This window comes from Pan paniscus, chromosome 10 (assembly GCF_029289425.2).
Source record: "Pan paniscus chromosome 10, NHGRI_mPanPan1-v2.0_pri, whole genome shotgun sequence".
NCBI lineage: Eukaryota > Metazoa > Chordata > Mammalia > Primates > Hominidae > Pan > Pan paniscus.
The window spans coordinates 16,101,665-16,116,379 of record NC_073259.2 but is presented as its reverse complement, the minus strand read 5'-3'; the positions used below and the strand labels follow the sequence as shown (position 1 = coordinate 16,116,379).

The 14,715-nt window shown below is 40.6% G+C and overlaps 1 protein-coding gene across 5 annotated transcripts in view; it reads left to right on the top strand.

The window, feature by feature from the left end:
- Positions 1 to 14,715, top strand: part of STYK1 (serine/threonine/tyrosine kinase 1) — a 56,074-nt gene that overhangs the window by 27,596 nt on the left and 13,763 nt on the right. For 3 of the 5 annotated variants that reach the window (XM_008954973.4, XM_034935361.3, XM_008954976.4), the window contains exons 2-3: positions 12,710 to 12,829; positions 13,275 to 13,409. In XM_008954973.4, the coding sequence (XP_008953221.1) occupies positions 12,778 to 12,829; positions 13,275 to 13,409 (187 nt within the window). In that variant the 5' untranslated portion in view covers positions 12,710 to 12,777. Of the gene's footprint in view, positions 1 to 10,196; positions 10,323 to 12,709; positions 12,830 to 13,274; positions 13,410 to 14,715 lie in introns of all 5 variants that reach the window. The other 2 variants (XM_003829613.4, XM_008954974.4) reach the window with 1 other exon arrangement.

Genomic DNA, 14,715 nt, shown 5'->3' with positions numbered 1-14,715 from the left:
AGTCTGAAATCCAGCAGAGCAGTCAAATCTTAAAGCTCCAAAATGATCTTTGACTCTATGTCTCACATCCAGGTCATGGTGATTCCAGAGGGGGGTTCCCATGGTCTTGGGCAGCTCTGCTGCTGAGGCTTGACAGGGTATAGCCCCACTCCTGGCTGCTTTCATGGGCTGGTGTTGAGTGTCTGCAGCTTGCCCAGGCACATGGTGCAAGCTGTTGGTGGATCTACCATTCTGGGTTTTGGAGGACGGTAACCCTCTTCTCATAGCTCCACTAGGTGGTGCCCCAGTAGGGACATTGTGTGGGGGCTCGACCCCACATTTCCCTTCTGCACTGCCCTAGCAAAGGTTCTCCATGAGGGCCCCGCCCCTGCAGGAAACTTTTGCATAGGCATCTGGGCATTTCCATACATCCTCTGAAATCTAGGCAGAGGTTCCCAAGCCTTAATTCTTGACTTCTGTGTACCCACAGGCTCAACACCACATGGAAGCTGCCAAGGCTTGGGGCTTTCACTCTCTGAAGCAACAGCCCAAGCTGTACCTTGGCCCTTTTAGTCACAGCTGGAGCAGCTGGGACACAGGGCACCAAGTCCCTAGATTGCACATAGCAGAGGGACCCTGGGCCCAGCCCATGAAACCATTTTATCCTCCTAAACCTCTGGGCCTGTGATCGGAGGGGCTGCCTCAAAGGTCTCTGACATGCCCTGGAGACATTTTCCTCATTGTCTTGGTGTTTAACATTTGGCTCCTTGTTACTTATGCAAATTTCTGCAGCTGGCTTGAATTTCTCCTCAGAAAATGGGATTTTCTATTCTATCACATTGTCAGGCTGCAAATTTTCCAAACTTTTGTGCTCTGTTTCCCTTATAAAACTGAATGCCTTTAATAGCACCCAAGTCACCTCTTGAATGCTTTGCTTCTGAGAAATTTCTTTGTCAGATACCCTAAATCATCTCCCTCAAGTTCAAAGTTCTACAGATCTCTAGGGCAGGGGCAAATGCCACCAGTCTGTTTGCTAAAACATAACAAGAGTCACTTTTGCTCTGGTTCCCAACAAGTTTCTCATCTCCATCTGAGACCACTTCAGCCTGGATTTCATTGTTCATATCATTATCAGCTTTTTGGTCAAAGTCATCCAACAAGTCTCTAGGGAATTTCAAACTTTCCCACAGTTTCCTGTCTTCTTCTGAGCCCTCCAAACTGTTCCAACTTCTCCCTGTTACCCAGTTCCAAAATCACTTCCACATTTTTGGCTGTCTTTTCAGTAGCACCCCACTCCTGGTATCAATTTAGTGTATTAATCCATTTTCACGCTGCTGATAAAGACATACATGAAACTGGGCAATTTACAAAAGAAAGAGGTTTAATGGACTTACGGTTCCAAGTGACTAGGGAGGCCTCCCAATCATGGTGGAAGGCAAGGAGCAACAAGTCACATCTTACGTGGATGGTGGCAGGCAAAGAGAGAGAACTTGTGCAAGGAAACTCCCCCTTATAAAGCCATCAGATCTTGTGAGACTTATTCATTATCATGAGAACAGCATGGGAAAGACCTGGCCCTATGATTCAATTACCTCCCACTAAGTCCCTCCGACAACATATGGGAATTCAAGATGAGATTTGGGTAGAGACACAGCCAAACCATATCAAGTGGGAAATGAACACCAGGATTGATATTTTTTAAAAATGCCTCCTAGGAGATTCGAATGTGCTCTCTGGTTTGAGAACCACTGATCTGCTTATTTTGATTCTTGCTGACTTCTTTATATTACAGTCCTAAATACGTGTCTCTTTTTCTGGGATATTTATGTGTTCTATTAATCTATCTCTGTTTTTCAGTGTGTGTGGGTGTGTGTGTTTAGGCTTTGTAAAACATTTATGCCTGATACAGGCCTCTCCATACCAAACTTTGCTTTGTTTTTTTTAGAATGAGAGATTACTGCATGTTGCGGTATTACCAGTTCCCTTTCTTATCTTGCTGGAGCCCTAAGTTTCCAAAGAAATCAACTATAAAATCTCTCTCTGAACTCCTCTTTTCAGTCCTCTCATTCATATAGGTCTCGAAGATCATAGAAGAGCCCCCTAAACACATTTTCTCCACATCCTCACCACCTATTCATTCCCAGAAACATCCTGCTCTCTGGCCACTGCACTATAGCTATTCTTCCTATGATGGGTGACCTCCATGTTGCCTGTATCTGCTACTTATTGTTTTCCTGACCTCTCATCAGATTTTAGCCCAGCTGTTGTCCATGCCCCTCTCCTTTGCTTCCACAACAGCACAAACTCTTGGTTCCCCTTTTACTTCTCTAGTTTTTCCTTCTTAGGCCCTCTTTGAGTTTCCCCCTGGACCCCAATTCCTCTTCCTTCATGTAGCCCTTATCCATTGGAACTCCATGGATTCTTTCCTAGGCCCTCTTTTCCTCTCTTCTCTTTTTCCTTTTTGTTCATTTTTTCCTCTTTCTCTCTTATTCACTTTCAAGCTTTCAATATTATCTAATGACTCCCAAATATTTATCTCTGGTCCAGACTTCCCTTATGAATCTTAAGAACTGTACAACCAAATGCTTTTTTCTAATATTCTACTTAAAAGTCACACTGGCATCTTAAATCAAAATGTCCAGAACAACTCATCATCTCCTCTTCTTTGATTTCTCCTTCTCCTTCTTACCTTCTACAACCACTGTGTCCTGTTGGTTCTATCTCCTCAAGGTTTCCAATCCATTATTTTTCTTTTTTTTACTGTCACTACTGTAATCCAAAAAAATGATTATGAAATTATTAGTTTCACAATTGATATTCTCATATGTATTTATTATCACCTGCAATTTATTACTCAATTGCTGCAAAACTAATACTCATTTTTACTTTTCAATTTGAAATGATTAAAGGTTCACAAGTAGTTGCAAAAATAGTATAGAATCCAATGTAACAATTACCAATTTTCCCAATGGGAACATCTAAATAACTGTAGCAAATTATCCAAATTATGAAACTGACAATGGCACAGTATAATGAACTAGAATGTAGAATTTCCTGGGATTTCAGTTTTTGCATTCACACATTATCTTTTTCCTCTCTGTGCATAGTTCTTTGATATTTTATCACATGTATAGACTCATGTAATTTTCACCACAGTCAAGATACAGAATTGTCTGTCACCATAAAGAAACTCCCTCATGCTACCCCTTCAAAGTCACACCTTCTCCCTGTTCCTACTGGTAAACACTGATCTATTTTCTGTCTCTCTAATTTTGCCATTTTGGAAATATTATACAGATGGAACCATACAGCATGTAACCTTTTGAGACTGGCTTTTTCCACTCAGCATAAAGTCCTTGAGTTCCATCTAAGTGTTGCATGTAGGAATAATTTGTTCCTTCTTATTGCTAAGTAGTATTCCAAATAATTTTTTTTTTCTAAAATACAAAATGGACCATGTCACTCTACTTAAAGCACTTCAGTGATACTTAGAATAAAACAAGCAATGTTTAGCATGGCCTAAAGGCTCATTATGATCTGCCTCTCGCCTACCTGCACAGTGCCATCTCTTCGTGTTTTCTCCTCTCTTGTTACTGTCCAGGCCCACTGACCTTCCAGTTATGAGAATGTATCAAGCTCTGTTCCCATCCAAGGCCTGCATATTCCTCCTCTCTTGCCTTGTGCCTGTGCCCACCTTTATCTAGTCAGCTCCTACTTATCATTTGCTTAAATATTGTTTACTTAAAGAAACTTTTTTTGACTTCCTTCCTATTGCCCCGTTTTTATAGCACCCTAAACTTCTCCTTCATAGCAAAACATATTTAATAATTTTTATGATTAATTATTTAACATCTGAGTGAATGACTTGGAATAAGGCTGGCCCCCCAAGGAATGATGTGAGATAAACTAACTAGATTGTAGAAGTGGAAGAAGTAGAGCTGTCTTGAATGGACAGTTCAGTTACAGAGCAAAATTCAGGCAAGAATTAGCAACTCAGGTTTTCAGTGTGGCCAGCAGAACATAAAGGCAATGGGTTCAGGGGTGTGAATGAAATAGGAATGAAGTAGAGTGGAGCAGGATGATGGTCAGTAAAGAGGCATTCAACCATTGTGGTTGCATTTATCTGGGAGGCTTTTATATTAGTAGCAAGAGCTCAGTAATCAGAGTATAAAGTAAAATTTCAATCTCACTTAGGATTGATTTAGGCAAAGAGAGGACAACACGGCCCCATCGACTTGTGTGGCATTCAGGTGACGGCTCCAGATTTGAGAGGGTTTTGTTAATAGGCATGAGTAAGTGGGCAGATTTGAGGAAGTGGATAAAGGCTACATCTTCCCCAAATTGGAGAGTATGTAAGATAAATAGGATGAAGAGGACTGAGACTGCTGATCTCCGTAATGCCCCCGTCAGAATTGGTTCAGGATCTGGGTGGAAATTAGCCAGCATATAAGTGATATCAGCGGAACCAGTACAAGGAGCTGAAAAATTTAGAGACAGAAGAAATCAGGCAGGTGCTGATATATTTTCCCTGATGAATACCATACCACTATCTAGCATTCTTTCCATTTCTGTACCTTACTTTACAGCATTATGCTATTTGATTTATCTGGTTTAAATCTCTCTTTCTCAACATGATTGTTAAATTCAGATATCTACTGGCAGCTGTACTATTTCTGCTATCAAATGACACCTAGTTGAAGTATAAGAAGTTTTAAATCCTGCATTAACTTTTTGATTACTTCAACTCCCTCTCTGTACATAGAGTATACTTACATCCACAAATATTATAAATATTTAGATAAAAGATTTTTTGTTTCATTTTGTTATTTTTGGTTATACATGTTTACCTGATTGATACAGCTATGTGACTATTTCCCAACTGGAAAGGCAGATGAAGAAGGAAGGGAGGAAGGGGGAGACTAACACATATTGATGATCGCAATGGCTCTGGTAATGTTCTAGGCATTTTACAGAAATTATGCTGCATAGCTCTCAACAACCCTGGTAGGTAGTTATCATCAGCAGCACTTTACATATGGGAAAACACCTTCACAAAGTTAAAATACCTTATACAAAGTCATCATGAATGATAGGAATGAGATTCAAATGGAAGCCAAACTCCAAAGTCTTACCATTATAGCACAGGAAATTCTATGCAGGGTAAGTGTAGGAATAGATACCCATCAGATTCCAGGGCTGCCATGATATGGGTAGGAAGATGCGGATGAAAGGAAGCCTCCAAAATTTGGGAGCTCTTGCAGGGACAAGGAGAGGTAGCATAACTGGCTGAGGGTACTTATTGATTGGCATGCCCGTTTTCCAGTTGATAAACTTCCTACTGCTCTCTGCAGTTCTTTATTACCCTTAGGAGACATGCACGTTTCCTGCTCACTAAACTAGGAAGGCAAGGAATGGCAAGGTCAGGTGACATGCTTCCGGATGCTGAATGAATCACCCACCAAACCAGAACTAGAACTTCCAATCTCTCACTCTGTTATTACAGCACTAAGTCAGGGCTGACTCCACTTCCCTTAATTCCTGGACTGCTCAGCTCTGAACCATGCTGACCCACTCCCTAGGGAGGGGAAACTGCCCTTGGATCCTGGCTGTACAGAATGAGGCAGGAGGTTATGTGTTCCCAGAGGTGTCTTTTTCCTCTCGCCAGGAGTTTGTTATTGTTTACCTGGAATTACATTCTACATATAGAACTTTTATAGTGACACACTGTATGGCACAGCACTGAGGTAAACAGGAGCTGAGTTAGCTTTCTGATGGTGAAACCTCATGTCCACATCTCTCTGCCTGGGCCTGGGACTCATTTATCAGAGAATGAGAAAGTGTGTGTATGTATATATGTGCCCCTACAGCCTGTTGTAGCCTGTCTTCCTTCAGTCCTCCTCAGCTTGGGCCCTCCTCTCTGCCAGAGGGCAGTGTGTTAGACAGGCTGGAAGAGTGGCCAGAAAACAAAACAGATCTCCTCACTTATGGGGGGAGACTTCCAAGAGAGTTTTAGAGAACCCAAAATCTTTCTTAGAAGAAAAAACCCAGCAGGCTGAATACAAAAGAAGAGGACTGATCCTTGGAAATGCAAGGTCACTGACAACAGTAGGAACAAGGTATTTGAAAGCAGCCCCAACCCATCTTCTGGTGCATTAATCAGGTAGGAAAAGGAGACACGGATGGATTAGAGATAATCCTGTGCTGAGTGGGGATGGCGTTGTGAGTTCTCAGCTTTTCCTTGTCACTGATAGCCCTTATTCTGAGCTGGGGAAACTGAGGAGCTGGGAAAATTGTTATTGATTAGGAATCTCAGGAAGAGAACGTAATCAGCAGGAGAATATTTAATTTAAGATATGCTGTTTCTGGGCTTTTCTTTGAAACTGGTAGATGAAGGATTATGGAATTGGGTACATACAAAATAGCAAGATAATTATAATAAAAATAAACTGTTTTGAATTTGTATAATACCTCAAAGGAAATAAAATGTGTTTATCTGCGAAACCATATTTAAAATTTGATGCTGTTTGTAAGCATCTGTGAGCACTGCATTTCTTACCTAGATGTTATGGGGCCTGTCTTGCAATCACTTTGCTCCTCTACAAAGTAAACTTTTGTGAGGTACCAGGATATAGATTAAGCTTCCTCATCTCAACTGTATATCACATATGTTTCAGGAATCTCTGGAGACAGGTAAAAATAGAAGCAAGAAAAACTGATAGCCCTCAGATTTCATAATCTGGTGAATACCAGTGAGTCAAAAGATCTGTTGAAACAGGCACAGGACTCCTAGACACCATGGTGGAAAGGGGTTCCCCTTTGAGAACCCATTTGAAACACTTTCTCTAGTGTTCATTTCGATCCCTGGGTCTCTAGGAAATGGGGGAGGGCAAAGATCAGAAATAAGCACAATTTCTCAATATCTGAGAAGAGTGAGAGGACGAGATAACCTCTCTTAGATAACCTCCTCCCTGCCTCACCCACACTAGGAGATATCACAGGGCATAAGGCAAGTTACCTACACAAATACGCTTCTCTGGATGTAAAAAGAATCACCTCTCCAGTGTGCCCTTCCATGCACTCTGTGTCCTCTCACTGGTTTGTTTCCCTAGAAAGGTAGAGCCTGGGGCACTGAGAGAGACAGCATGAAGACCCTAATTCCTAAGCCAGTGCCCTGTCCCCTGCAATTTCTGGCCTCTTTCTGACCCTCATGCTCACAGTGAAAGATGGCTAGTCCTAAGAACCGGGACTTTTTACTCAAAAAGCAGAAGATAGAAATAGGATTGGGGATCAGACCCAGGAAAATGAACAAAAGAAACAACCCAAGATGACATAATCTGGTGAATACTAGGAAAAAAATTCTGATTCTACTTCTATTTTCAGAATATACTTTAAAGACAGACATGCAGATGTCATCTATGTCCCTATGAGGTTCCTATATGGACACCCTTACAGGCAGATTCAATTCATCCATTCTTTCCAAATTGAGTGTATGTTAGTAAAATTTGGTTTCAGCCTTCTGGTTTCCATGATTCTTTTGGATTCCAATGTAATTCCTTCTTGACCTTGTTGGTCTTTCTCATTTGAAAGACAAGTAATATATGCACAACAAAGTAGTATAAAGAACATTGGGTTTGTAAGTAAAAGACCTGGGTGTGCAACCTTGCTTTGCCATTTTTTTTTAAAAAGTGGCTAATTTGGTGGGGTACGGTGGCTCACGCCTGTAATCCCAGTACTTTGGGAGGCCAAGTCAGGTGGATAACCTGAGGTCAGGAGTTCGAGACCAGCCTGGCCAACATGATGAAACCCATCTCTACTAAATATACAAAAATTAGCTGGGTGTGGTGGCATGCACCTGTAATCCCAGCTATTTGGGAGGCTGAGGCAGGAGAATTGCTGGAACCTGGGAGACGGAGGTTGCAGTGAGCTGAGATCACGCCATTGCACTCCAGCCTGGGCCCACAACAGCAAGACTCCATCAGAAAAAAAAAAAAGTGGCCAATTTATAACTTAATCACTAATTCATAACTTAATCCCTCAGTTTCTGCCTTGCCTTCTTCGTATGAAAGTGCCTAGCACAATACCTGGCACACTGACTGTAGTTGCTAAACACAGGTTTATTAGATCTGAAAACCGGAAGCTTGTTTCATAGGATGTTGGTAACAAGTAATTCTCAGATTCTCTAGATCTGAGCATTGTTCTCTATCTCACTTCCAAATTAATATATTCAGCTCATTAAACATGTTTTTTGTTTGTTTTGGTTTTGTTTTTTGTTTTTGTTTTTTTTTCCAGATAGCTCAAGGGTAAGGATGAAACGCTAACTGTACAAGAAGGCAGACTGTTTCAGGCTAGGGGCTGCTACCTCCATATATTTTACCCTCCTCACTTTTAGTCTTTGAGTCCTCTGCCCCATAGCCCAAAGCCATTAATAACTTCCTTGATCCATATGGCAGCCACCTGGGAGGGTGGATCACTTGTCTATCTGAAAAGAACATGGCTGGAAGATCCGCATGTGTTGATAAGCAAGCAGTAAGGTTGAAGGTGAGGCTGGCACAACAGATTTAACTGTACCTTACTGGAACAGGGCCAGATGTTATACTGAGTTCAATCATGGAATTTTTCATCACACATAAGCAGGCAGAGTGCAGGAAATCTGATTTTAGAAGTCTTATATCTAGGTATATTTTGGTAAGAAAAGTTTACTCTGGAAAGTCATGGGTAAATTGCAGATTGTGTCCGGGAGACTGTATCGTGCTAACTGAAAAGAAATGCCACTTATTAAGAGTTGTGTTATGGTTGCAAATAGAATATAGTGTGAATTAAAATAGATGCCTAAATGCAGTGTGACACTATGCTTGTATTGTATGTGTAAAAGTTTAGAGAATTAATATTACTATTTAGTTCAATTTCATTATAGTTATATTCATGAGCTTTTATGGTCTTCAGACTATAGTCTTGTAAAGATTTAGCATGGACTTTACTCCTCATTTCACTTTCATTCTCCTCCCTTTTGTATCTCCTTCATTGCACTGTTTCTTCTCAGGATTCTCAATGAAAGAGGGGAGTTAAACCTTTAACATGCTAAGAGAAAGTCTGAAGCAACTGATAAGAGAAATTAAGGAATGATAACTACAAGTGAGGCAATATTATGGTTCTAACTAGAACCCTGCCTGAAGAGATTTGGCTCTGTAGATATAGGATTATGTAAACTAGAGGCAAAGTATATACAAACATATTTGACAACTATCAAACATATTTATCAGAATGAAATATATTACAATTTCACTAGACCCTTGATTCCAATGCCATGGATTTCATTATTCATAACATTAAATAGAGAACTGTGGATAATGCTTTACAGTTCAGCTAAGAGAAGAAGCAGTAGCCTACATATATTTTTTGACATAGTGGGAAAAGTATTTAGAGATAATGAAAGGGAGTGGAGTATTGGTCAGATTGAACAGGAATCTTGGCCAGAAGTATCCTTCTAGTAGTCAGGTGGGCCAGAGTTGAACCCATGGGAAGAGTCATCCTAGAGGTTTTTGGCATTAAGGCATGCCTTTTCTCAGCTTGACAGAGTGGACAGGCAAAGCCATGTGGTTTCTGAGTATGAATTTCAAGCTAAAAAGTGATCTAGAGAGGAATATTGCTGTTACAAGTAAATATAAGCATCCTCTGATGTATGAGCTTTGGTGGCCTCTGTGTGGTGAGGTTTCCCACATTAGCTTTCATGGATATGTGGGTATGCCCAGTGTGTATGCCTTAAAAATCCTAGACTCAGCCAGGTGCAGTGGCTCATGCCTGTAATCCCAGCACTTTGGGAGGCCAAGGCAGGTGGATCACGAGGTCAGGAGATCGAGACCATCCTGGCTAACACAGTGAAACCCCCTCTCTACTAAAAATACAGAAAATTAGCAGGGCGTGCGTGGTGGTGGGTGCCTGTAGTCCCAGCTACTTGGGAGGCTGAGGCAGGAGAATGGCATGAACCTGGGAGGTGGAGCTTGCAGTGAGCAGAGATCACGCCACTGCACTCCAGCCTGGGCGACAGAGTGAGACCCCGTCTCAAAAAAAAAAAAAAAATCCTAGACTCATCTGGTACACCCCATATGCCTCTACCTAAATAAACTGTAACCATTAGAAAGGGTTTATTGTATACACATATGGAAAGCAATTTCATTGGGTGGACCTCATCATTCTATACATTTATCTCCTTGCTCTAGCATCCAATTTCACTGGGCTGCAAGATATCAATAAGCCTTGCCTCTTTAAACTACTTATGTACAAATAAAAGTGATGGTGAGAACCTGGCTCAGGAAATGCAGTAGCAGGCCATATTGCATCCAAAGGTGAGTGCTCTGTAATAGGTGTGATAGTTAGTGTAAGGATATAAGCATGAGTTTGAGTTATCAGGGATTTGTGTGTTTGGCCAGGTGCCTATAGTTGAGTATGGATGGCCCTCCGTGAGCAGTTCACTGTGCCCATGTGGGGGTACACATACACATGGCTTTAAACGACTCCCTTCAGTATGTATTAGTGGGTGTGTAGTTTGTTTTCTGGGCCGAGCTCATGAGTCTGAGCTAGCTGCTGACTGACCCTTTTTTCCACCTGTGCTGTGGTAAGAGAGAGTGTGCTGACAACCTCCTCCTCAGAAAGCCAAACTGGTTAAACTGGCTGCTCCCTGAATGAAAACAATTACTTCTGATAATCCACTAAAAAGGAAGCAAAGGAAAGGAAAATAAGAATGATAATAGCAGTGATAACTTTTCTAATAGCCTTCCTGAGTTCACCGTGCTGATCCAACGTTTTATTTTTCAGAACTTCTCCTTTGTGCCACTCTCTTAAGGTCTGTTTTTTGAAAGTTTCATCACTAGTGCTAGTCCTTCCATGTGGCCTCATGAATTGTGGAAGCTTTCTCAGCCACATTTCTCCTTGCCATTTTGGTTTACACACTGGATACAGTGGACTTTGCTATCTAACTATTCATCAACTACTTAGATCCCATTCTAAGAATAAGAATAAGGATAAGAAGTTCCCTCTTCTGTGCCAATTTTCCGCCCGCTGGCTACTTGGCTGTTTACCTGAGCTTCTGTCAACCAACCGCACAGTTTTGTTTCTCTTGAGTTGTAAGGGAATTGTTTAACTATTAAACCCATATACAAGTTCATGGTGCTCCAGGAAGTGGAAAACAGATAAGGCAGAATCTGGGAGGCTTCTTTACATAGGTCTTTCAGGCACTGAGAAATTCTGCCTCAGTAAGTAACACTGTGGTTATTAGTATCAGTATTAAAAACAATGCATAATGTAATGATAGAGGACAGCATAATATGGCTAATGTAACACCTGTACAACATAGTAGCATATTATATAAGCTATACTTCTGATTTTTGTTTTATGTTTTCATCAAGTCACTACAAAACTGGATCACATATTTAGACTTATTTAGCAGAAAATCATATTTTCTTTCAAGTTAATCAGAATTAAAGAAGTAGGCTTTGTTGACTATAGAACCATGGGAGTGTCTTGTCAAGCAAAGGCAAAATATAAATTTAGGAGAGGTATGGGACAGTGGTAAACATGAGTTCTCTTTGGAAAGAAAGAACCAAGTTTCTGGGGCTGTTATTTGAAATATGTACTGATTACATTATATAGACTTAACAGTGATACACATAAAGAATCCCTTGCCAGACAAACAAGAAACTAATAACTAGAGTCTACTTGGAGGAGACTGGAGGAGAGTTAAGATCTGGATAAATGGAGAAGAATGGGGTGGGAGGAAGATTTTTATGCTATACAATTTTACACTACTATTTTTTGAATCATATGAATGTATTTTCTTTTTATTTAAAAGAGAAAGAGAAGGTGGCTTGGTACTGATACTTCCTTTATATCCTTGTAGCAATGAGTGTCCGTGTCTATATCTGATATGAGCAGAGGAAGCACCTTGAAGCTCTGAGGGATGAGGAATTAAATAGTTTTTATTGATAAATGCTGTCTGTTCACTGCTTGTGAGGGTGTGGATATTTCAGAGAAACAAAGCAAATGTGTAACTCATATCCTTCGACATCTGTCAATTTTTTATTCATTATCTGAATTAACTGTGTGTAAAAATGAAATTAAATGTTTTCTTTAGAGCTAGAAATTGTAGCTCATGCCTGTAATTCCAGAGACTCAGGGGGTTGAGGCAGGAGGATTAATTGAGCCCAAGAGTTTGAGATTTAAATGAGCCGTGCATGATCACACCACTGCACTCAAGCCTGGCTACAGAGCAAGATCCCAACTTCAAAAAATGTTTTGCTTAAAAAATGTGATGCACAGCTAAAAAAAATATATTAGACATGCTTAATACTGTAGGGGAGGTAGATCATGCCCACATAACCCATGGATCACAGTTCAGATGGATGTTTTGAATCTGTACTTGAACATGGGAGCAGAAGTCTCGGGTGGGAGGGGAGACTTTAAAATAATTTCAGTAACAGTTGAATGAAAGGACAAGAGCAGATCAGAGCTCTTTGCTGTATAATAGAGAAAAGAGAAACGCTGAGAGGAAGAGAAGGTTGGGAGGGTTCTTCCAACCTGAATATCAGCTAGGTAGATAGAGATAAACGGATGACTCAGAGAGGTAGCCATTTACTTAACTAGTGATCTGTAGAGGCGGTTTAAAATTCTGTGTGTACTTCATTTATTTTTTTCATTCATTTTATTTTATTTTTTTCAAAAACCACTCAATCCTTAGGAATTACTCACAGCTGTGCTGTGTGCATTCTCTGTGGGCCTAGCAGGGAAGGGGACAGCCCTGTGGCAATGGGCATGACACGGATGCTCCTGGAATGCAGTCTCAGTGACAAGTTGTGTGGTAAGTATGGATTCCACAGATGTCTATCCTCTGATTTTAGAATTATGAAGGCTAAGGTCTGGGTAGATTCTAGAAGGAGGATGATTTGATTTCCAGTAGAAATGAAGACAGTGGTGATAAAAGGATGGGGACTAGAGGCCATTGTCTTTTTGGGGAGAGGGTAAGTGCTAATCAGTGATCCAGATGCTGCATCTTCAATCTTGGTAAGAAACTGCCAGAAGCAACGTCATGCACATTTGATGGGCTAAGAAACAGAGTCACTGGGGTTTCTGATTAGAGAGTTGCTCCCAGCAGTGTTTCTGTTGAATGGAAGTAGAGGAGATGGTAGAAGAGATGACCTTTTCATGTATGATGAGCTGAGAGCTGGCGGGTAGGGGAAATTGCATGAACACCAGGTTAGGCTTCTTCTTCATTCTCTTCTCTTCCTGTGTGATCGCCTACCCAGTCATCCAGGAGAAGCAGTATGAAGTGATTATCGTCCCAACTTTGTTGGTTACTATCTTCCTCATCCTTCTTGGGGTCATCCTGTGGCTTTTTATCAGAGAACAAAGAACTCAACAGCAGCGTTCTGGACCTCAAGGTAAAGCTCAAACTTTGGGCCTGGGCAGGGGCTTAAAGAAGATGGAGATTAGGAAAAAGTATGGTCTAAGTTTCAGTGAGCCCATGTCTAGAAGTCTAGGTACCTGCAATGAGAGAGGCATGGGTTCCCTCCCATGGAGTTGAGAGGGGGATGTTCTCTTTTCTAGGAATTCCCGAGTTGAATTCAACACGTGCTTACTGACTGAAAAAAGAGTGTGCAAGAAAAACCTCATATAACCTGTTTCTATTCCTGTTGGACTATCAAAACTTTGACTATATGAGTGCCTAAGGACCTAGGAGAAAGACCTAAGGGGGTAAAGTCCAAGGCTTTATGAACATCCTAGGAGGATGACATATCACCCTATGATACGTTCCATTCCTAATCTTTGCCTCCAGGATATGTGATGGAAAGGAGGGGCCTTTATATTATAATAGTCTTTGAAGTGCTAAGTACATAATAACAGTCTGTTCTGGAGTTCCATTGAGCATGTAATAAAAGGGAATCAATTCATAGATGAAACTCAGGGTAAAAAGAAGGAAAAAGAAAACTCTCATAATGATATGAAACTCTATAGTGGCTAATCCTTAGTTTTTCTTTAAATTTTATCCCAATAGTCTTATACTTCACTTTTATAGAAAACTTCTCAAACAAGTTGTCTAAACTCACTCCTACTACTTCTACTCATCACATTCTCTTTTGAACACACTAAAATAAGGTTTTCATCTCTACCACTTCGCCAAAACAAGTCTTTCCAAGGTCATCAATGACAGCTGCATTGAAAAGTCCAATGATCAATTCTTAGTCTTCGTCTTACTTGATCTGTCAAAAGCATTTGAAACAATTTTAAACTTTCTCTTTCTTGAAATACTTGAAAAAACTAAAGCCACTTCCTAAATGCTATAATTTTTAGTCTTATGGATTCAAATACATTTTCTATTCCAATGATAGTCCCTTGAACTCGATTCTCATATTAAACCACCTACTGCACAGTTTCAATAGAATACAAATCTCATATGTAATATGACCAAAACAAAGGTCCTGAAATTCTCTCATAAATGTCCTCCGCAAATAGTCTTGCCTATCTTAGTAAATGGCAAGTCCTGTCTTCTGTGTTTTTAGTCTCAAACCTTGAAGATATCAGTCTCAAACCTTGAAACACAGTTTGAGACTGTGTTTTCAGTCTCAAACCTTGAAGATAACTCCTTTCTTTCTCTCACAGTCTGTATCCAATCCATAAGCAAACACTGTTACCCTATTTTCAAAATAAACCCAAGTTACTCTCACATCTCACTGATCACTGCAACAC